This window comes from Pomacea canaliculata, linkage group LG11 (assembly GCF_003073045.1).
Source record: "Pomacea canaliculata isolate SZHN2017 linkage group LG11, ASM307304v1, whole genome shotgun sequence".
NCBI lineage: Eukaryota > Metazoa > Mollusca > Gastropoda > Architaenioglossa > Ampullariidae > Pomacea > Pomacea canaliculata.
In genome coordinates this window covers 3,897,352-3,921,806 of record NC_037600.1, presented here as the reverse complement: position 1 = coordinate 3,921,806, position 24,455 = coordinate 3,897,352, and the positions used below count along the sequence as shown (strand labels likewise).

At 41.0% G+C, this 24,455-nt stretch overlaps 1 protein-coding gene across 1 annotated transcript; it reads left to right on the top strand.

Annotated features, from left to right (window-relative positions):
* Positions 1-38: 38 nt before the first annotated feature.
* On the top strand, positions 39-24,304 carry LOC112575446 (abnormal spindle-like microcephaly-associated protein homolog). Its single transcript, XM_025257321.1, has 25 exons — positions 39-177; positions 1,128-1,693; positions 2,636-6,179; positions 7,042-7,200; positions 7,634-7,783; positions 8,521-8,763; positions 9,144-9,211; positions 9,395-9,536; positions 9,705-9,835; positions 10,043-10,218; positions 11,626-11,771; positions 11,986-12,071; positions 12,462-12,582; positions 13,046-13,146; positions 13,435-13,630; positions 13,900-13,973; positions 14,115-14,315; positions 14,795-14,977; positions 15,394-19,074; positions 19,546-19,695; positions 19,868-20,038; positions 20,443-20,635; positions 21,095-21,249; positions 21,816-21,968; positions 22,089-24,304. Exons 2-25 carry the CDS (start codon positions 1,169-1,171, stop codon positions 22,350-22,352), a joined length of 11,013 nt encoding a protein of 3,670 aa, XP_025113106.1. The 5' UTR covers positions 39-177; positions 1,128-1,168; the 3' UTR covers positions 22,353-24,304.
* Positions 24,305-24,455: the final 151 nt, after the last annotated feature.

Sequence of the window (24,455 nt, the reverse complement as noted above, 5' to 3'; positions counted from 1 at the left end):
GTCATCTACATGTTTGGCATTGCGAAAAGGAAAGCGAAGTTTGATTGGCTGGAGCTGAGATGGGTTCGAAATTCGAAAACATGGACGCTGCATGACAGCAAGCACAACAACTCAGTATCTTCAGTAGTTTGTAATATTCATGTTGATCAGAGAGAGAGGAGTAAGCAACTACAAAAAGTGAGTAGCAATAGTAAAATCCCCAAAAATATCATCATAGCATCTTTTCTTATAATTTTCATAAACAATAAGTAAGAAAGCTAATTCTCGCTTATTTATTCTATGGTAGGTTTGTGAAATAGGATAAAAGTATAATCATGGGCGTATATAATACAAGTTCGTGGTAAAATAAAGCATAGCCAGTAAGTTCAGTAGGATTTACTGGATTTACTGCACACAGCTGTCACCAACCTGTTCCTGCATCATATATTCAACAATTACAAGATGTGAATTAAGAAAGAAAAATCTGATGTGATGAGAGTGAAAGAAATAACTATCTATAAAAATAATTATTAGCCCATTAACTTGATAAGCGCCACGAAAGGACATTATAAATGCAACATCTACCAATGACTGTCTTCTCTGGCAGTGTAATGGATCCGATTTTGGTACATGTTTTAATTATTTAGGCATTTCTGTCAGCAAGTGAACTTAGTAAATCTTATTGCTCAACCAAAAATATAACATACGTGTATATATAATAGTCTGGGTCGTTATCTTGTCGACCATAATCTCACCAACACCGCCACTCACCACACTTTGAGGTAGAACATATTTTTTCCTAAAGTTTATCCCAGTTTTAGATCACATAACTTCTTAAAACTGTCTTGCCAATATTTGTGTTGAACATGTGGTGAGATAATCAATTGGGAATATATATTAATATATATATATATATGACAAAATATATCAATATATATATATCAGTTTTATAAAAATATATATATATGTTTAGATAGAGTACACACTACTCACATCAATATATAATTATGGAATGATTAATGATTTATAATTTTTAAAAACTCTAATTACTACAAAGGAAGCTGAAAGTATACCACCTTCGGAGATTTGCTGTTTGTTTTTACAACAGACAGGTTATTTTTACTAGACAGATGCATTTTTTTTGGCAGATTTTAGTCTGAAAAGCCCTTATCAGGGCGGACTTAGTATCATGGCATTTAGAACCTCAGATTCTTGTGGCCATGGTCAGCCTGAGACTACATCACATTCTTCAAAAAGGAGATCAACCAGAAGATCTTGGTTTGAGACACCTCCAGCTACAAAGTTTGATATTGCTGTTGAAAAACAGGCAGCACTGCCTCCAAATGGGAAGAACAAGAGGCGCAGCATAGATGATGTGGAGACCCTCATCCTCACTCACTTCACAGCCTCTCCAAGAATTGGTTTTGGTAAGGTGCTTCTGGGTCAATCAAAGACTCGTACCTTAATGGTGCAGAACCCTCATGACTACGAGCAGGAAGTGGTGGTAGAGCGCTTCCCATTCAAGAAATATTTCAACATTGATCAGACACACTTCATCATTGCTCCAGCAGAGGTCATAAGCCTGACGCTAACATGGACCCCAGAGGAAGCGGGAAGTTGCAGAGAAATGATTCTTTTTCATGTCAGTGACGTCTTCCGTCTCCAGGCATATATGTTCGGTACTGCTGAAGACCCAAAGCCAGCAAAAAAGAAGGTAACATAATCATGTAGACATGGGAAAAACAATTAGTGCATGCATGTGTTGCTTATAAAGTATGCATGGAGGTATACATGCACATGTGCATTAATGTGCCTGCATTTGTATGCATGAGAGTATGTGCATTTTGTTTGCATTGTAACTAAGTTTCCTGCAATCTAATAAAATAGTTATATCTTGGTCAGTTTTACTTACTATGAAAATTATTTGAATACATATAGTGTATTCATGTGCTGCACTTTTTCAGTGTATTTCCTTTTAAAGTGATTTTTTTTTTTAACATAACAAATCCATTTGGTTTGGGGTGGTCCGATGGTGCAATATTTAGTGCCTGTCACCAATACAGTGAGGGTTGGCTGTCCTGGGTTCAGCTCTTGTGTCAGACTGTTCTTTCTCTGCATATGGCATCTGTTTACAGGCCTGACTGCCTTGCCATGATATATAGACTTAGTTGCTGGTTCGGTGTTAAACACATTTGTTTTTTTGATCCATGTTATAACAAACAACTTCAAATGATTACATTCAATGCCCAGAAAATTGCTGTAGTATTTGTATTTTCTTAGTTCTGTTGCTTTTATAAAATGATTTGCATGTTAAAAGCTTTAGTGATATATATATGCAGGGCTTCTGCTAAGGCTAAATTCTTTGGGGTCCCAGGGACCCCTTCTTCAGATTATTAAGGGGTCCCTATTCTTTGCCCAAATCTGAAGGGGACCCCATTGACGAAAATTGAAGGGGTCCTCCGAACTTTTAATGCGTACTGTACGCAATTTATTGCGTAAACAGAAGCCCTGATATGTATCTACCAAGGATGAATTATTCACACAAATCTGACAATTCCATGCTGTTGAGATAAAACTTTGAATGAAAATGTCTTCAATTAGTTCAAGTTTCATATTCTTACCCCAAGATCTTTTCCAATCACTCATGTGTCTGCAGAAGAAAGGCATGTTTGGCAGTCGTCTCCGAAACCAGCCACCAATGAACATCGTCCAAACTTCAGCCCTCAAGAGCATTCATGACAGCTACAGTCCCCGCAAGAGCCAAGAGGTGCGGGAACTTAGAGCACAGCTGCAGCAATTCAGAGACAGTTGCAGAGAGCAGGAAAACTTGCAGCCTCTCTTGTTAGATGAGGCCATACCACAGACTCCTCCTGTGCTGGAGTCAACAGCCATTTGCCGGAGCAACGAACGCAAAGATCAGAATGCCATGGAAAGGCAGATAATTCGACTTTCACCATCACTTACCAAAATGAGTCCCATTCCTACTGTTGCTGATACCAACGCCATGCACATGCTGAATTCTTACTGCGCAGGACCATCTGAGCATTCATCCGTGCCACAGTCAGATAAGAATGTTAAAAGAAGCCCTCTTAAAGTGGTTTCAGCTGAAAATAATCAAGAGACATTGGCTAAAGTTACCACAGTAACTCCAGGAGAAAACAGTTCTCAAAACATGTCAGAGAAAATTATTCAACAGGAAAAGAGAAACAGCTCTTACGAGAAACAAAATATTAGAACAGATGAGCAAACATATCTTTCTCCCAATTCATTTCTGAATGAATCAGTCTGCCACATGAAACCTAGCACTCCCGAGATTGGGCTTGTCAGATCATCTGGGCAGGTTCATAAAATGGAGAAGGTTGGTATTGTTAGTCCAAACTCATTTCTTGAAGATCTAAACAGCACTAAGGGTCAGCTGGAAATGGATGGAAAGGATTTCCCAAGTCCCTCTGCAGTCCTCAACAGCTCTATTCCTCATGACATCATGATCAAGCAACTGGAACGGATTAAAACAACTCTTCATAAGGCATCAACCCCATTAAAAACCTACACACAGGAACCTGTGAGCATGCTCAAGAGAAGACTGAAAGATGAAACAATAGAAATAAAAAAAGGCAAGAAACCCCGTCAGGCTGAACAAAAATTCAAACTTACAGCTTTCTCTGGTGTGCGTGTTTCAAACCCAGCCAGCTCAAAAGAGAAACAGCTGCATCGCATAGTAAGAGAACGAACCAACTTTGCAAAAATTAGTGATACACATAGCCCCAGAAGAAAAACCTTTCTTGTTTCCAAAAAACAGACAGTAAAGAGAAGTTCTCCCTGCAAAGGCCAGGCAGTTACTTATCCAAACAGAAGGCGGATCCAGGGAAATGTCTATAACAAGGCAGGAGTTGATGGAAAACAAGCCTTTTCTTCAGTAGAGGCATCAGTAATCAGGGAAGAGTTTCAGAGCACTGCCTTTCACAGACACCAACAGGAGCAAACCATGTATAACTCTATTGCAAAAACAACACAGCCGCCACCTCAGACACAGTGTGAGCCAGGCAAGTTTTTACCAATGTCAAAATCTCAGAGGTCAGTCTGGTGTTCTCCAGCAGTAGCTGGCTTCACTCCACCTGTGATGGCTTCCAGATCAGAATGTGACTCCACAAGCGAGTTAACAAGCAGCAATGTGGATACGCCTCATGCCACTGATGCCAGCACTGTTGACAAGCCTTGTGTTGTGGATCAAGGGCAGCACACAAGTGCTAACCACGAAGTCATCACAAGCGATCAACTTTCAAGAGATATGACTAAATGTGGCACTGACATGAATAAGATAGAGAATGAAGGATCTAGTCGACTTAGCACTGGCAGACGACTTTTTGCTGATATTAGCATGATTGAGGGCACATTAGACACATCATTCAAGCCGTTGTGGGCAGGTAATTCTGGCACTGTGACAAAAGACAAGCCATCTGTTCTGCCTCATACAGAGGGAAATTCTAGCACCTCCAACAAGAAGTTGTTTCCAGAGCTATCACTACCTTCAGAGAGTATGAAAATAGAAGCAGATCCAGAAACATCTCAGCCACGGACAGACCGTAGGTCATCAGAACTGTTTACCAATGAGACTGAGCAGAGGAATTTTGTCATTCATTCATCAGAGCTGCCCATGACAAGATTTTGCTTTGATTCTCCAAGATTTTTGCCATCTAGTCCTTCTGCTGAAATTTCCCGAAGAGCAACTTTGACAGTGACCAAGTCTCGACCTTCAGAAGCACTTTTGGATGCAGAGAAACTTTGCTTTAAGGATATTTTATCAGTTGAGAATATTGACATGACATGTGAGCAAAAAGTGGAGATCGTTGGCGGGGAAGTATGGAAGGTAGAGACACTTACAATAGACAGAAGGAACTCCAACTTCCCAGCTGCTTCATCAGGGTATGATTGTGCAACTCCACCACAGCTTCCCACTTCGCCCAAGCCTGAGACCTCTCGCAGGTCAACTCATCCTGTGAAAAATCCTAAGGTTCTGAATAAAGACAAGTCTGTCCCAACACAGCTGTCTTCTCTTATGGTCAGTTCAGAAGATTCCACCACCTATGACAAGCATGATGCTCACACACCTGAGGAGAAAGACCAAGATCACCCATCATATATGCTTACTTCAGAAAAGACTTTATCCTCTCCTGCTGAAGTTCACCATGAAAGAAAAGCTATTGCTGCGGTACATTCTGAAAGTGATGATGCTGGCAGCAGAGGCAAAGGAGTGAACAGTAGCTACTCAGAGCATGTTTCAGGCATAAACGAACTGATCATTGATCCTGTGGCACAGGCAAGCAAAGAAAATGAAAACCAGTTCCCAAAAGAGACATTTGTGGACAGAGTGGAGAGCCATGTCATTGTCAACAGACAACAAATAGCCAAGAAATCAAGGTTTTCTACAGGGGAGGAGTGCTTCATATGTGATACATCAAAGGTTAGCGGTGACATGTCTGTTGATTCTCTTGAGGCTCACAAGAATGGCAGTGAAAGTGACAAGGATTTGGTGTTTGAAGACAAAGAACTGGAGGAAGAAAAAGAAGGAAGTATACTTCCAACTGATGATAAAACAATTGACACCAGGTGTGGGTCTTTTGCGTCCAGCTCAAATCCACCTGTTGGTAAAGTGGTGGATATCGTCAATAAAAACGTCAGGGAAATTCTTAATGATGGTGATGATGTTAATGGAAAGTCCCTCGCAGGAAATATTTTACAAGAAAAAACATCATCTTCACTTGTAGTGGAAATGCCTGTTGCTAAAAAAATTGACGTATCGGAAGAATCGTTGTTGCAGAATCAAAGTTCTAGTCAACAAACTCTTGTGTTATCATATGCAGCCCATGAAAAGCCTGCAGCATCTAGTGCATGTTCATTTGTGGTGGATTTCTCAGCTTCAGCCCCAATGCCTTTAACTTCCAAAGATATTTGCAAAGCACCGAAGTTACCAAAGACAAGATCAAAAACAGCACTTTATACAGAGGGCCAGCAACAGACCTTGAAACCGCAAATGCATAATGCAAGGTCATACACAGGCTTAGAGGTTTCTACCAAAAAGCAGACAGTCAGCACAAGTTCACTGGTGCATCTCAACATCACTGGTGCTGCACCAACATTGATGAGTGCTAGAAAAGGAGGGCACACAGAGTCAGAAATTGAAGCAACAAAATCTTTGAAAGGTAAGCACTAAACTTTTCAAGATCACAATGTTTTTTTCTTCTCATTCTCATTCATTTGTCTTGTTTGTTTTTTTATTTTATTTTTTTTTTTTTACTTTGGAGGGAACTGCTTCTCTTATTTTTAAAATTAAAATTAACTAAATGATAGCAGTAATAGAGAATAGCAACAAGACACTTGTATATTCCTGACTAAATGATGTAGGCTTTTTATTAAAAAGTTGTGGAAGGTATACCACTCAAGTTAAACTAACCTTTTAAAGCATGAATTTGTACATAAGATTAGTATAGATATCAGCATATAAAAATATTTAGAGCTATAAAGATATCAGATACACATACACACACACACCTTACATTTCTCCATATCTTCATGTTACTGGCAATGTTCACTGTGCATGTGTATGTTTGCCTGGTCTTGATGTCCATCTGTCGCATCATCATTACCTACTGCCCCATTATCTCTTGTAACATACATCAGGCATACATTCACCAAATTTCTTATACCACAGGAAACCAGTTGTACAAAAGTCTGAGCAAAATAAATTGTATAAAAATGAAAACTATAAGAAACCTGATCACAATTTTTTTTTCATCTAGCTATAAACAAGCTTTAATTTAAACTGTAAGATCTACATTGTTTTCATGTTTGAGATATGAAAGCAGCAATACAGCCCAGCTGCCACTCAAGACAGTTTTATGAATGTTTAAACATAGAAACATTGTTTTTATGAAACATAGTGCCTGTCTATGTTAGTTGCCAGTTCAGCCCCAAAAGACTGTAACTATGAGGCTTGGTTGGCTGTGTTTTCAGCCATTGTGATAGCTAAAACTTTAATGAAAGGAATTCTTTATTGTCTGTCAGGGGGTGTTAGACCTGTTTCTGCCACCAAGAGCCAGAAGAAACCTACCAAACCATCAGCTGGCATGTCCATCAGTGCTAATGACAGAGAAGGGAAGAAACCTGTGGTTGCCAAGGGCATTGCTCAGTCCCAGCTGATTCTGGTCAAGAAGCCAAAAAACAGTATGTCTTGTGACTAAGCTCAATTGCAATGTCCCTGACATTTCACTAAAATGCTACTGTCATGGGTTTTTTGCTTGTTTTTTATTTGGTCATCTATAGATATTATTGTGCTAATGATTACCTTCTTGATAACAGCATCTTCTCTCTTCCTTTTTATTTATTTATTGTTTATTCATTTATTTATTAATTTAATGCTGCTTTGAAAAGCAGACTTCCAAAGATAGCGTAAGTTATAAAATAAATGATAAATAAATAAACAGCACATTTGTATAGAATCTTTTTCCAGACTCAAGGCTCTTTACATATAGGCATGCAAGCACATCATATTAATTTATGCATATAATAATAATTAAATGATGTAATATTAATAGAAGAAGTAGAAAAATGTTATTACTCAGTGCCATGGAACAGAGATAGTCTTTATTTTCTTCAGCTATGCCTAAGCATCCCATGCCTTTTGCGGCCAAAAACATGTACTATGATGAGCGCTGGCAAGACAAACAGGAAAGAGGCTTTGTCCACTGGCTGAACTTCATTCTGACACCTCCAGATGAATATAACCTTGCCAACACCAAAATGAAAGGTACAGATCTTATATGGAAGTCAGTCACGAAAGTAATTTACATCTCTTTCTTTATATCTAAATGTAAATGACCATTCATTAAATTACTCTTATAATTACACTTGCTGCCTGTTCAAGCCTTAGTGGATTACAGACTGATAGCTTCATCTATGGCTCCTTCTCCACCTCCACATCTTGTCATTGACTACATTATACTCTAAACTTGAATAGTGCCATCTCCTTCAACTCTCGTTTGCTCATGTTGGCATGTCAGATATATATATCTCTCTCTCTCTACTTTGCATGTGGATACCTTTGTTCCTTGGCAAACCAGATTACCCTACACCTGCCAAAATTTGCTTTAAAAGGTTTGGCAAGTGATCCATCTTTTAATTATGGAACTCACTGCAATTGTCAGCTCAAACCATTCAGCCTGTTCTGTCTTTCTTGATTTGATACTACTTCTTTGCATTCTCATTGCAGTGGTTATGTGTGTGTGTGGGTGGGAAACTGCTATTCCCCTATCAGCTGTATTCTGTATTTGTACGTGAGATCAGATATCAGCTTATGTATACTATATGCCTAACCTGGAAATGCAGAGAGCTTAACTTCATGCCAGAATGCAGCGCTACATAACCATCCTTATTATTCATGAGTGATTCATTTCATATTGCAATATGAAAGAGAAAGAACTTGAGCTTGAGGAGAGTTCACAAAGTTCATCAGAATTTCAGCTATTTGTTGGTCTTATTTTGCAGTTGATGCAGGGTCCTTAAATCTGGATGTGGCTTCTTGTAAGTCAGGGCAGCACTATGCCCCAAGCAAGGAGGTCCTGTCTTTCCGTGCTTACTCAGCTCGTCGATCTTTGAACCAACTTCGCAGAGCCTCTTGCAACCTTTATCAGTCAGACAGAGTCACCCACGTCATACACCGGATAGAACTGGAGGTGGAAAATCGGAGGCTTGCCGTCAGGACTGATCGGATGATCCATGCTGACATTGGTAGGAGCTGGGTCCCTTTCACTTGTGCAGATACAAATTTCTTATCTCAAATTTCAAATTTTACTTAGACGGGCCTTCAAAGGTGTGCTTTTTTAGCAGCTGGTAATTCAGTGATGTAGTCTAAAGCTTCCTTTTTTGTAGTACTTGTAATCACACTCACGTTTAATTTGCAGCTTATAAAACTAATGAGCACTGGTTATGGATTTATGCATTATTTCACACAAACTTGAGAAATAGGTGAACTAATTTGACGTCAGTTACTCCAGGCACATTATTTAGTAGAAACATTTCTTTAATCAGTTAAAAGGCAGGTCAAATATGTTGATCAAGACAGAGGACATTTTATTCACATGGAAAGATTTAACCATTTGTGTCTGTAGGCATTAAGCAAAGAATTCTGGATATGCTACTGATGTACAATCCTCTCTGGCTTCGTATTGGACTAGAGGTAAATATGTAGACTACAACTACTTGGATATTGTTATATCAGTACATGTCAACAAGGTTGCATTGCTTTTTATGATTTTACTTACTTGTCTTCTTGTTTTGTGTTGCATCATTCAGATATTTTATATATTAAAAAAATGTGTTTACAACACCTGTTGAAATTGTTTTCTGTTTTGCATTACAGACAGCATTTGGAGAGGTGTTGCCTCTGCAGTCCAACAGTGACATGGTAGGGTTGTCACGTTTCATCCTAACACGACTGCTTAGCAGTCCAGACATCAGTGCACAGTATGCACACCCAACTGTCCCCCATCTCTACCAAGAAGGTGAGTGTGGATCATTTAGAAGACAATATTGTTACAAGTTTCCTTAAAAGTCTTCAGCCTATAATTTTATTAGTTTCTTATTTCTTAAAACATTTCTTGATGTTTGTTTCTACCTGTCATGATATAGAACTTAATATTGAGTATACCCCTGTGTGTCTGATGTACCAGGCTTTGCTGATGCAACTGCTCGTCACACCCTCAAGAAATTCTTGCTTCTGGTGTACTTTCTTGATCAGGCCAAACGCATACGACTTATCAACTATGACCCCTGCCTCTTCTGCAAGGATGCTGATATCAAGGTCATTCTTCTTTGCTTTCCATTCATGTCACTGATGAAAAGAAAGGAACAGCAGCATGATGAGGGGGAATGTAACACATGTTGAAGGGAGAAAATAATAAAGGGGATTACTATATATGCCTGACAATAGACAGGATGTCAGATACAAAGTACCAGGGTAGTTCAGGTTTGTTTTTATTTTATATAATCAGCTGATCTGTTATTGCAGTCCTCAAAAGAGCTGCTGATCAAGTTCTCTCGTGACTACCTGAGTGGTGAGGGGGACATCACCAAGCACCTTGCTTACATGGGCTATACTGTGTCACATGTGCAAACACCACTGGATGAATTTGATTACTCTGTCAAAAACCTCTGCACAGATTTGCGTGATGGATTACGGCTGGCGTAAGTGTTTTCATCACTTTGTATGTTAGAGCGGTGGTTCTCAAAGTATTTCTGACCATGGACCACTTTACTACAGTGAAAACTACAGCAGCCCACCAAGGCCTAAAATCACTCTGTACTGTGAATTTCAAAGTTAAACTGCCATGTTTGTTTCATTACAGTTCAGAACTAAACGTGACAGTAGCATAGTCATAAGTTTATGTAAAATTATTTCGCAAAGTACGCATACAATTAAAAATAAGGCCGTGTGCACTGCATTACTAAGGGTAACAGATGACACAGTTAAATGACTGCTCGCGCTGACGTAAAGACTCAGTTGGTCAGCCAGCGTTTTATGCCAACGAGCAGTTGGGCATCAATACAATTAAAACTCATGTGAAATCAACACTGGACTAATTAGCATATCTGGCAATTTAGACATCACTTCGCTGACATATGGTGACTGTCAGTCACAGACCACCTGACATTCGTGCAGCCCACACTTTGAGAACCACTGCGTTAGAGGATATAGGGGCCATGACCCCTGTGAGAGCAAATGTGACCCTCCTGCAGCATTTGGTCCCTCCAGACCTGAATCCAATATCTCCAACCATCTTGCATCGGACACAGCCACATGATCACTGCAAGTAGTGAAGAGTGTAACAGATTAGTGGCATGGAGGTAGAAGTGCAAATCCACCATCTTGAATATCGATGCCCTAACAAGGGAGAGCTGGAAAACAAAGTAGCTATTCCTGGAACATTGTAAGTTGTGAGTAGACGAATATTGCTTGGCAGATGAAGCAATGCCCACCCTCTTAAATCATCCATCTGCCCAAGAAATAACCAACAGCCTAAGTGACATAGGCAGGTTCATTCTTTAATTGTTTCTGTAGTCAGTGGTAAGCAGACAGGCTAAAGAGCTTTTGGTTGTCATATAGCGTAATCAGTAAACCAAATGAAAAGGCTGCTACACCCACATGTGAGGGTTTGTGTTTTTATAGTAGTCTGAGGGTAGCTTTCTAGCCTTCGGGACTGCTGCCCCACTCCACCCACAACTGCCTAGGGAAAATAATTCGTTTGGTTAAAGAGCAGTTAAAGCCCCTAAACTCCTGTAGTCAGGTTGTCTGGTAAGTATCAAAGAAAGACAATTTAAAATTTAATTTTTGTTGTTCAATATCATCCTCAGTTTTCTTCTGCCCTTTTCACAGAAATGCATGAAAATTGGACTAACATTATTGTGTTTATTGTTTACGCTTTAAAATTATTTTTATGGTAGTAAAATAAAGGGAGATCTGATGATTTATTTTGCTTTCCTTGTTTCCTTGCTGAGTTTCCTTTATGCAATCATGTGGTAATGCTTTTATGTCTGGTGGCATACAAAGTTTCCTGTGACTAATATTTTGAAGTGGATAATCTTTGTTTGCAGGCGGGTAATAATGCTTTTGTCCAACAACTGGCAGTGCATGCCATCTCTGCGGGGTCCAGCGATTAGTCGTCTGCAGAAAATTCATAACATAGAGCTTATCTTCAAGGTGCTTACAGACAAAGGTGTTGACTTGTCTACTCCAGAAGGTAACGTTTGTGAGATCAGTTTGTCTGCTTCCCCTTCTCCACTACTTTTGTGCTTTGTCCGAAGGAATTATTTGTCCTTAACAAAAATCTGAGAAATATGTAGACATTTTTACCTTTAATTCAGGTACACCACTGCATGTTTTTCCTCTAGTCTTTGGGATGGGGGAAGGGGGTCCTTTAAAATTTGTTAAGTTTTGTCTTATTTACTTTGCAGGTGGGGCTTTGAACCCTCGAGACATAGTTGATGGACACCGTGAAAAGACGTTGGCTTTTCTGTGGAAACTGATCTTTCACTTTCAGGTTAGTTGTGTCATTATGAGATTTCAATGCACATCTCATGTAAGTTCATCAGTTAACATGTCTGTATGTTTCATGTTATACCCTACCTCACTAAAGTATTAATTACATACAAATAAGGCTGTTCTACAACCAACTAGTTAAATTTCTATAATGAGGGATGGCTCATACTTCTTCAGTCTTAAATTTGAAGGAGCATATTAATATTTAGTGGTTTTATCATAAATTAAATAAAACAAGTAAATGCCTTTAGTAGATAAAAGTTATAAGCTTACCTTAATCAATGATGAAAATGCTATTATGAAAAAAGTCTATTAGACAAGAGCATTTGTTGCTGAACACTCCTGGCGACCCCATGCACAGCCCTCAAACATGCAAAGGTTTGCTCTTTAGACAGGGGTACTGCTGAATGAGGAGGACCTGCATAAAGAGATTGGTCTGCTAGAGCGGAGTCTGAAGGTTAAACTGTGGATGCAGCAGCAGCTTTCTCCACATAAGGTGGCTGAGACTATGGGTATGTTACAGTTTATCATGTTCAGTTTGTGTTAGTAGTTACCCTCTTCCTTCTAATTCTTGCTGTACTCAGTTTACACCAGTAATTACCCTCTTCATTCTAATAGTTGCTATAATTATGGCTGATCATTCCAATCTTTTGCTTAACTTGAAATACATAGTGAGTCTGAAGAATTTTTACTTTTAAGTTTTTAGTGAACTTGAGGTTTTTGCGTACATGTGCATTTATACTGAACCTTGACAGTTCTCATTGACCTAGAAGTCACACTACCTGGATGCTAAATTTAGCACAACTCCACCCAGCCTCAGAACATTGACATGACTGAAACCATGTGTTGGTGGTTTTTTTTTTTTAACTGACTAGCAGTTATAAAAATGCAAAGATGAAGGTGTGCATCCATGAACATATATGAATGTTTTGCTCATGTGCATGTGCGGGTGCTGATGTAACTGGGTGTGTATAGCACGAAGAGATTCTGGCGATCCTGAGGTGGCAACAGACAAACCATTGGTGAAGCAGCTGCTTAAATGGTGTCGCAATGTCTGCCTGCATTATGGTGTAAAAGTAAGTTTATCCAACTTGTGCATCAAGTTAATAGCTGTAGTAGCTCAGTCACATCTTAAGCACAATGCCAGGATAGATTCACTTAGATTTTCAAGAAAAAAGTAGATTTTTTACGCCCTTAGAAAAGTTTTAGATTTAAAAGCAAACATCTTTGTAAATGGATTGTAGATCTTGTTTGTAATTATTCAGACATAGTGTTGAGAAAAAAAATGCAAAATTCACTATTATCTACAGTTCAAAGAGAAAATTTCAGACCATATAGTGTTAATCTACCTGCCTGTTGAACAGGTTGAAAACTTCACGGTATCCTTTTCGGATGGACGAGCTTTGTGCTGCCTGGTGCACCACTATCATCCAGGTCTGCTGCCGCTGACCAAGATACAGTTCCAAACCATGCAGAGCTTCCAGGAGGCAGCAGAGGTGTCAGGAGATCAAGGAGATTCAGATGTCAGTATGGAGTGGCCTTCTGGCACTGTCTTTGGAGGTGGGCCCTTTCACCATGCTTGCTGAGTAGAGCGAGTGTTTAATCACACAAAATTCTGACACTGCATCATTACTCCTTGTTCGATCAACTTTTTAAAGATTGTTTTTGTTGTTTTGCATTTAAATTTTGAAATTGATAAGACTTCCTGTACAGTGATGTTTTCATCTGGGAAATCTGCATATTTTAAAAATAGAGTTCATTCTTCATCTTAGGAGAGCTGAGGTTTTCATAAGTTAGGTCACAAAATTTTTTCACCATCTTTATTGCAGGAGATACTAGCCCTGAACTGTTTGCAAAACTGATGGCCAATGAAAAAGAAAACTTTAAGACTCTGTATGAAAAGGTGAGGAGCATCTTATGCAAGCTTGTCTTTGTGAACAGGAATCTGTTTTGTCAGAGTAGCAGAGCTTTTACAAAGCTGACATAAGCACGTTGATTCTGTTTAAGAGAATTAAATATCATGCTTGACTGGTTGTGACCTCAGGTGTCAGAGCTGGGTGGGATTCCTTTGATGCTGAAGGCCAGTGACATGTCCAACACTATACCTGATGAGCGGATTGTTATGACCTACGTGTCCTACCTATGTGCACGCCTGTTGGACCTGCGACAGGAGGCACGTGCAGCACGTGTGATTCAGCTAGCCTGGCGACGCTTCCGTTTCCGCCAGTCTCTGGCCTTGCAGCAGGTTGTTGTCTCACTATCTGTGATTTTTTTTTCCCCTGCTCTGTGTTTATATATGCCTTTTTACAACTCAGCACATCTTTATTTATTTCATGTCTGAGATACTTTTACCTCAAATGTAACAAGTGCATGCATCCTCGTTAAACTGGTAACTGCAGATCTTCCTTGTGTCTTTACTTTCAATCATTTGCCTGATAAATACTGGGAGGAGGAAGCAGAGATTCATGCTAATTTTAAATCAACCTATTTAACTCACAGAACAGTCATGGTCCTATCCTGAATGAACAAAAAAAAAAAGAAAAAAAATAATTTTTCTGTATGATAATAATAATAATAATAATAATAATAATAGTTGATATTAATAGAATTTGTAAAGGACATTTCCACTGAGGAGGTGAGCTGAGTACACTGTAGACTACAAACAAATCAACAAGCTCTGTACAAGGAGGTACACTCCATAATGGCTTTAATACTGTTTGGCAGAGAAGATTGGAAGCCTGCCTCATCATCCAGAGAGCCTTCCGTGGGTACTTGGCCAAGCTGCACAGGCAGAGGCAGGTGACAGCAGCATCGTGTATTCAGGCTGCCTGGCGGGTCAGGCAGAAGGTGGCCATCGTTCGAAGAGCCAGAGAGGATTTACTTTACCATGCAGCCATCACTGTGCAGGTACTTTGGCATGCAAGATCTTTACCAGTTATGCTGTTCCTTTTGAGTTTAGCATTTGACAGTACGTGCTAAACGTAAAGTGTGTATTTGGTATATTGTTCCCATGCTTTCTGTACAGCTGTCACTTCACTATGTATGTCTTGTAAGACATTCATCAAGTACTTCCTTTTTATGTGTGCACTAGCAACACCTTCATGCTTTGCAAGTTTGATATTTTGAATTCAGAGAGGAACAGCATGAGTCTGGATGGCTCAAAAAGACTATCTTGTACCATTAAGATGGGTTCTTGATGACATTTGGAGATTGCAGAAATGTACTCCATATAAAATACTATTAAAATACTGAGAATGTAAAATGTTTTATCTGTGCTCTCTTCATAGGAAAAATCTAACCTCCTAAGTACTTTTTATTGACAGAAAAATGTCCGTACATACTTGGCCCAGAAAAGCTATCAGAGACAGAAGGAGGCTGTCAAGATCATACAATCATGGTTCAGAGCCACATGGGCAAGACAGCAGTTTAGAAGAAAGCGTGAAGCTTGTCTCCTCTTGCAGCATCTGTATCGGGGGCGCAAGACCACAATGGCTGCCCGGATTTGTTTCCTCCGGCAGAGACAGTCTGCAGTTCTCATCCAACGTGCCTTCAGGAGGAAGAGGGCAATGAAGGAGGAGGAGAAGATGAGGAGGGCAGCTGACAAGAGGGAGGAGGAGGCAAGGAGGAGAGAGCAAGCAGCATGTTTGTTGCAGGTCGCCTGGAGAGGGAGGAAATGTCGCCAAGTCTACATTCAGAAAATTCAGGCTATAATTGTGCTGCAGGCCTGGTGGAGAATGGCCAGTGCAAGATCTCAGTTCATCAAAATGCTTACCGCTGTAAGGATCATCCAATCACGAGTGAGAGCTGTCAAAATTGGTACCAAGGCTAGAAGAGAATTCCTTGATCTGCGCCTTGCAGCTGTCACCATTCAAAAACACTGGCGCAGACATCAAAACCAGAGGGACTATCAGGCTTCCAGGAGAGCAGCTGTAATGATTCAGGCAAATTTTCGACGTTTCAAGTGTGCTGCTGAGTACCGGACCCTTCGGCTGGCTGCCATCAGCATCCAGCAGATGTGGCGAGCACGTCTGGCCAGGGACAAAGCCAGAGGCAAGTACAAGCACATGCAAGCTGCCTGTATCACCATCCAGCGCTGGATTCGAAGGAAGATGCGACACCAAGCTGCCAGGAGAGAGGCTGCAAGCTGCAAGATTCAGGCACTCTGGCGTGGCTATCAAGCACGTCAGCAGATGAAAGTAATGAAAAATGTTGACAGACAAGAAAAGGCAGCCACCCGAATTCAAGCCTGGACTCAAGCCTGTAAGGTGAGGAGAGAGTACAGAAAATTTAAAAAGTCTGTTTTGCTCCTTCAGACCCAAATCAGAGCATTGTTGGCCAGGAAGAGGTTCAAGGAAATGCAAGAAGCTTGGGTGATGGCACAGAAGCAAGCAGCTTTACGAGCTAATTTTCAGTCAGTGATTAATGAGCTTTTGCAGCGGTGGACTGCTGCAGTTGTTATACAGGCATCTTGGCGATGCTATCGGCAGAAACAGTCTTATGAAGCAAGAAAGATGGCAGCCGTGTGCATTCAAGCAGCTTTCCGTGGCCATGCTCAGAGACAACGATTTCTGTCTCTTGTCACAGCAGCAGTAACAGTTCAGCAAAGATTCCGATCCTTGCGAAGACTGCGTGCTGCCATCGTGATTCAGTCATGGTGGCGAATGTGTCGAGAACGAAAGATCTTCCTGCTGAGAAAATCAAGTGCTGTGCGTCTTCAGGCTGCAGTAAGGCGGACATTAGTGGAAAGACGATATCGTCAACTGCTGCAAGTCACCATATTTCTACAGCGCAAATACAGAGCTCGACTGTTGGGACAAGCCGTACGCCTTGATTACCAGTTAATGGTTGGAGCAGCCATCGTGATCCAGGCTACCTGGAAGATGCATGTGCTGCGAGGCTGTTACCTCCATCTGCGACAGAACATCATCAAGACTCAGGCATGCTGCAGACGTTTTCTGGTGCAGCATCAGTACCGGTGTCTGCAGAGAGCTGCTGTGTGCCTGCAACGCCAGTACAGAAGCAAACTGTTAACCATCAAAACACAAGCAGCATACAAGACTTCAAGGGCTGCCATTATCAGGCTTCAAGCACGGGTCAAAGGTCGTCATCAGCGCCATAAGTTTCTGCAGGCAAAGAGGGCCTGTGTTGTCCTGCAGTCTGCCACAAGAATGTGGCTTGCGCAGAAGCAATACCAAGAACAGAGGCATGCTACCATTGTAATGCAGCAGAGATGGCGAGCCATTCTTCTAGCCAGGAGGCTGAGCTCGCACTACATAGCTATGAGAATGGCTGCCATCACATTGCAGGCAGCATTTCGGGGTCATCTTGTCAGGCAGTCCATGTTTAATCAGCACCAAGCTGCAGCCATCATTCAGCGAGCATTCAGGACCCATCGATCCAGGGAGAAGTTTCTGGACATGAAGAAAGCAGCACTCACATTGCAAATGCACTTTCGTGCATTTCTGCTTAGTAGAAGTCGGCGGGAAGAATTTCTTCGAATTCAGCATGCTTGCATCCTCGTGCAGGCACTTTACAGGGGCCACGCAGCTCGACAGCGTTACTTTGCTGTCAGGCTGATCATTGTCAAACTGCAAGCCAGGGTCAGAGGTCTTCAACAGCAGAAAAGATATAAAGCTTTGCATGACGCTGTGATTGTCTGTCAGAGACGATACCGAGCCAAACAGCTGGGTGGAGTTTTCCGCGAAGCATTTTTGCTCATCCGAGAGGCTGCCATTATCATTCAGAAGCACGTTAGAGGATTGATGGCTCGCAGACAGTACCAAAAGTACCACTTGGGGGCTACCATCATTCAGGCCCACATCCGGGGATGGCTTCAGCGACAGGAGTATGCCAGACAGAAGCAGGCAGCAGCAGTATTGCAAAGTTACTTCAGAGCATGGCGAGAGGGGCGGAGAGACAGGGATCAATATCTGCAAATGCGGCAAGCAGCACTCACATTGCAGAATGCCTGGCGTGCCTTGCGCACACGCAGAGTCCAGTGCCAGTCTTTTGCTGCTACAGTCTTTCAGAAACACTTCCGGCGCTTAACAGCACAGAAGGAATACCACCACAAATTGAGCTGCATTGTTCAAGCACAAGCCCATGTACGGAGATACCTCGCCTGGAAAAATTATTCACGCAAGAGGTTTGCTGTCGTCAAGATCCAGAAACGTCTTAGAGAAACATTGCTGGCAAAACGTGAGCGAAAAGAGTTTGTTCAACTGCGAAAGGCAACTGTGATTTTACAGTCAGCTTATCGTGGAAGTTCTGCTCGGTGTAATTATGCTAGAGTAAGGCAGCATGTCATCCTTCTGCAGGCAGTTGTGAGAGGGTGGCTAAAGCGCAGGCATCTGCAGCAGCTAAGACAAGCGGTTCTGATGCTGGAGAGAAAGCATCTTGCGAACCTTGCAACAAGGAAACAAAGGAACCTTTTCTTGAAACAGAAAAAAGCAGCAGTTTATATACAGGAAGCATTCAGAGCATGGCAGGTAAAGCAAATAAATAAAAAAACTCAGGCAGCAATTTGCATACAGTCCCACATCAGGAGATTCTTGCTTCAGCAAAAGTTCTTAAAAATGAAACAAGCCACCATTACACTTCAGGCTTACACCCGGCGTTTCCTGGCAATGAGAGTTGTGTCAGTCAAAAAGGCAGCCATTTTGACCATTCAGCAGCAGGTGAGGTGGTTTATCTTGTCCCGCACACTGCTCGATGAAGTGCAAAGGCGGCGACGAGCTGCTTGCCTCATCCAGCAGGCTTTTCGGAAGCACCAGAGAGCTGAGCTGGATAAGAAGCTTGCTGCTGTCATTAAAATTCAAACAGAAGTTCACAGGTGGCAAGAGCTACAAACCTTTCAAGCAAAGAAAAATGCCGTGGTTGTACTTCAGAGCGCCTTGCGTGGCTGGCAAGGTCGTCAACAGGCCACTGCAAGGCGAAGACTGCTGCATGCTGTCACCACAGTGCAAGCAGCGGTCAGAGCTCACCTGGCTGTAAGATTCAAGGAGGTAAGTTGAAAGTTTGATGTAAAAATTTCTACTGGTTTGATTTTGTGAAGGTTTTTTTTTTTTCATGGAAGAGAAGCAGTATTTGTTATTATTACTATGGTTTTGGCTCTCAACTACTGTCAACACAAAACTTTAGGTAACTGCCCTGTGGCCCATTAGCAGTCCGCATTAGGCAGCAAACCAGAGTCAATTTAGCGCCTTAGTACAGTTTCAGTCTAATGGACATAATTTCCTCCCTTTTCTATCACTTTTTTATTCTTATTATTTTACTAAATACTTTTATTATTTGTTAGAGAAGTACATGAAAGAAAATAATAGGTCAGTATGTTGATATTCACCATAGAATTTACCAGTCATTTGTTAAGGTTAACGATTTTGTTAAGAAAACTGAATAAGAAAGACTAAGAAAAGTATTTTTAAACTGAGATTGTCTATATTCTGATCTGATATTTGAAGCTTAATAATTCACAGGAATGGCATCAAAAACGTCTAAAATACCTGCAGCAAGTGGTGCTGGCAGCAAATTACCATCTGATGGTTATTAGAATTCAGCGGTGGTACCGCCGTCTTCGGCTGGAGCGACAAGCCCGTGACCATCTTCATGCCGTTATTCTTCTACAGGTGGGCAACTGTGAATTTCCCTCATATATGAAACCTAATCAATCTACATATGTATAAATGTGAACACATGCATGCATGCACACACCCACACATGTAGTCTCAAAAATATCAGGCACACCATCAATCTATTTGCATTTGCTTCCTGTCTCTTATGACTTATAAATGTGTCCAGACTTGGTTCAGGACGTGTATTGAGAGGTGCAGGTTCATGCATGCACGAGTACAAGCACAACTCCAGCAAGAGAGAGAAGAACAGGCTGCGAGAGTCATACAGAGAGCCCTCAGGAAGTGGCATAAATCACAAGAGGAAAAACGTCGTGAAAGGCTTGTCATTAAGATACAGGTATAGTATTTCGTCAATCCTGTCATTAATGTTAATTAGTTTTCATTGTGTTTCTGTTTATTGTCGTCAGCAGGTAGATTAGTATTCATCTCAAGGAGAAATCAGTGATTCCTGCAAGATTTATCTTTCCAAGTGCCAAGTTTTCTGAACTGGAAGACATGATTCTAAACATTATTTACAAATTCTGGCCTTATGAAAGTCCACTTGTGATAGATAGTAGTGTTGGTAGTTGTCATACAAATAGCAAATGAGTTTTTTTACTAGGGAGGGAATAAGGATGTCTGCTTATGCTTGTCTCTTAACAGCATAAAATAAAGAAATTCTTCATTTGCTTTGCTGCTAAATAGTACAAATATTACAGCTAAATAGTAATAAAGATCCATGACAACATTCCCTGTCCTTAGGCCACATGGAGAGGTCACCGGCTCCGGCGAAGCATCAGTAACAGAAAGATCGCCAGCGCACGTCGGCGAGTTTTGGAAGCCAATGAGGCAGCAACAGAAGAGAAAAAATTGGGCAACCGCACAGCATCTGCCCTTGATTTCTTGCTGCGATACAAGCAGCTGGCGTACATCTTGGAGTCTGTCATGCATCTAGGCAAGTTTGGTCATTAGTTTTATATTCACTTTGGAAGAGGTTTTCCTTTTCCTCGTGATTTTTACCAGACCTGAGTATTACAAGCAAAGTCTCTATGACTATTACGAGATTACAGGAAGAGGTGAAGAGAACTACAGAGAAATAGGTACTCTGAAGGGAGGAAAGTCACAACAAAGGTCTTTACTGCTAAGGAATCTGTGAACACAAAAATGTCCCAAAGAATGGATGCAGTCATTAATCAGACCCCTTCTAAAGGAAACAGTTAACAGTGTTAAAAGCTTAGTCAGCCAACTAAGCAAAGTGTTGATGAAAGTAATTCAGAACTGCATCAACACCAATCCCTATGGAACTGCTAGCAGAATGGTTTGGCCTCCCACAGTCTCTCTTGCATGCGCTCATGCTCACACTCACTCACCCTCTCTCTCACTTTCACATTAACGCCAGTGGGATATGTTGCAGATGTGGCCACTCGATTGTCACCTGTGTGCTGTGAGCGTCTAGTTGAGGTGAATGCCGTTGGTGTGATCTATCGCCTGATCTTAAGTTGCAACCGGAGTCTGCCACATATGGAAGTCATCAAGTTTTGTGTTAACATCCTTCTTAACCTGGCTAAGGTACGGCACTTTACTAACATTGCAACTAGATTTTTGTGTGTCTTCACGACAATAGCTCTGATTCATTGTCATGTCACTGCTAATGCATCTAGACACATGATGTGTTTACTCACACGCACCTCAACAAAGAACCTATGCATGTATGTGCTCACTGTAGGTACCAAGGACATACAGAAATACATTCAGATAAATACAGGTTTTCCCTTGAGCAGTTAAAAGCATTTTTTTGAATTAAATGCAAGATTTTTTTTTTTTTTAATCGGGGAAGGTAGGAAGTGAGAAGTTAGAGATTACACTTTTCTTAGGGCCAGCTTTTTGTGAGGGTGGTGCCCATCTTTACTCCCTGCCTTACCTTCTCCAGGCTTCTTTGGAGTCAGGTACATTCCCAAAAGCTGGGTCAGCTGGGTCAAAGCTTGCTGCACCACACAAGACACCAGTGCTTCAACCACTCAGCCATCTTCTTCCTCTAATTTCACTAGCATTTTGTAGTCTTTATTACATGACTTTTCCTTCTTTATCATGCATGTTCACCCTAAATTGGTCTTTTAATGTATATGTGTACCTAGTATGAAAAGACTACTGCAGCGGTCTACGAGGTGCCAGAGTCTGTTGGCACCATAGTGGAGCTGATGTCCATTTACCGTGAGAAAGGTGGCATCATTTTTTCCAAGTGCTGCATGCTCCTTGCTATTCTCGGTCGTGAACCCCAGCGACGAACGGTGAGTATGCTTTCAGAGTGCTAGATGAGAACGAAAAATATGCTTTATTTCCAATCCTTATGGATGACATTTGTTCCTCTTGATCACCTTTGATTCTCTTACTTTCTCCTCATTTTTCAGGAAATTGTGGCTGTAAAGAAAGTTGTCGAGAAGCTACAGTCACTTCATTCCCTGGTGGTGCGTAAACATCATATGCAGGTGAATAGGGCTCGTGCTGTGGCCCGCGCTTCCCTCAACGCTACCCTTCCATCACACCTTCAGGCCCCTTCCAGCATTAAGATGCGTCCTGACTGGGTCTTGCGCCGTGACAGCATGCAGGAGATTGAGGACCCATTGCCTGCAATCTCGTTTCTTCTTACCACCCTGCACATTGGCCCAAAGTAGTTGCAGATGCCTTTGCTAATATTAATATTAATGTAACTGCCAGAGCCTTCGGATACCGTTTCCGTTCTGTGATCTTTCAGTGGGTTTCTCAGTACCATTGTCCTGTGTGTAAATAGAACAGGATGTGTGTGGATAAAGGGTGCTTACGAGCAGAAGAATGAGGCATTGTGCCTCGAACTGTTCACCTTCAGCTGGTGGTGTGACAAAAAATGTGATAATGGTACTTTCTAATGAGGTGTGCAAATAATTGTTTTGGGGTTTTTTTTGGTTTTTTTTATGCAACATCAGCTAATAAAATGCAGTGCCCCGAGAAGATGCTTATTTTATGATAATGATAATCCCAAGCACTTTAGACTTTGTATAGAGAGATGATTTTCTGACTATTGGGTAATGCTTGGAAATTGAAATCTTGGACATTTTATTCATAAATGCATAAGCAGACATGCATTCAGCACACGAAAATGTTACCTGTTGATATCATTTCACATTTTTCTGCAATTTATTTTGTACATTCATATCTCATGCCCAGATTTACTGTTGCTGGGCATCAAAATAATGTCTGCAGATGTACATAATCCCTACCCAAAGCTGCGAAGTACATTTAGTCATGTATGACTGGCGTTTGTTATTGGGATTCAGATACTGCATGCTTTTATGGGGCTTGGTGAACCTGTTCACTGGCCCAGTGATGTGTGTTACAATATTGGTTGTGTAGTAACCACAAGTAGATTGTGAATCTGTGCTTGTTGCTTCATAGGTCCTTTTTGATCTTAAGTGGAAGTTAAGTACAAAAAACCTTGTAAGCAAACAGATTATATTTAGATAAATGTTTCAAATTTTTGTCTAGACACTTCAAAATGCACTGCAGCAAAATTTAATAATGATAATATTAAAAGTTACCTGGAAATATTTCATGTAAGTCATGTTTGTATTGTTACTGTGCATTGTTACAATACTTAAAAATTCATTTGCAAAGTGACACTGCACAAGGAACATGTCGTATGAAGGTGATCACTACTTTCTCAAGCACACACTTGCAGTTGCCACTACATGCACTCTGGTATATACATTTTTATGCAAAAAGCAATCAGTTCCAACTCTTGCCACAGTTCTGAGAAGCTTATTGCAGAAACTGTTTCTCAGGTAGGATCTCCTGGCCTGGATATGTATCTGACCCCAGAGGGCATGCACTTAAAAAATGCTGAGACTGGAAAATCTGGTGTAGGAAGTAGCCTGATGAACCTTCTTGATGAGAGACACCACGTGGTTGTCCCAGCTGAGGCCATTCAGCCCATGGTCATTTCCAGGAACTGGTACCGGTCTCTCTGCACTATGTCCTCAGTGTCAACGACGAGGTTCCACAGGGCCTCTCTTCCTGCTGTAATAAATCACCATCTTAATCTCAGGCATTTAGCTATCAACTTTAATCTATCCTTTTGGCAGTTCATGGAGTGGTTGAGAGTGGTTGCAAAACCAGCAAGCCAATGCATTTTCTTCTCTTGCACATGGTTGTTAAACTGCCGATGAAGTGCGAACATATATGCCTGGTGATGCATAGCAAAGTGAATAACTAGCAGATGTACCAGTTGAACAGTGTTCCCAAAATGTGGACATTTCTTTGAAATTTTAACAAATATGTGCCATTAATTCTTTTTTTAAGGATAAACAGCTGTAGACAAGTGCTTAACAGATGGAGCAAGTGTCCCATGTTCTTTCTTTGTGCTCAGCTATGTGTTTATACATAAACATGGCAGAGAATAAGATACAATATGATTGAAGCTGTCTTGGTTTATTTGCTCTGCTGTCTTCTAAGAGAACGAATTAGTTTTTTTTTTAATTTTAGTTGTGGTCATGGTGATCTTTGAGTTTTGTATGAAGACAATTGCTTGTAATATAAACAGAAGATCAATGCTTTAATGTAACTATGCATAAAGCTTCTGAAACAATGACAACTTTTGTATTTCCTGTGGTGTTTTTGAATGCACAGAAGTCAGGCTTCTATTACCAGGTGATGGATTTTAGAAGAATCTTTAACCTTAAAGAACCTATAATCCCTGGATTAAACATACAGCAAAACCACGGCTCCAAAACCAGATATACATA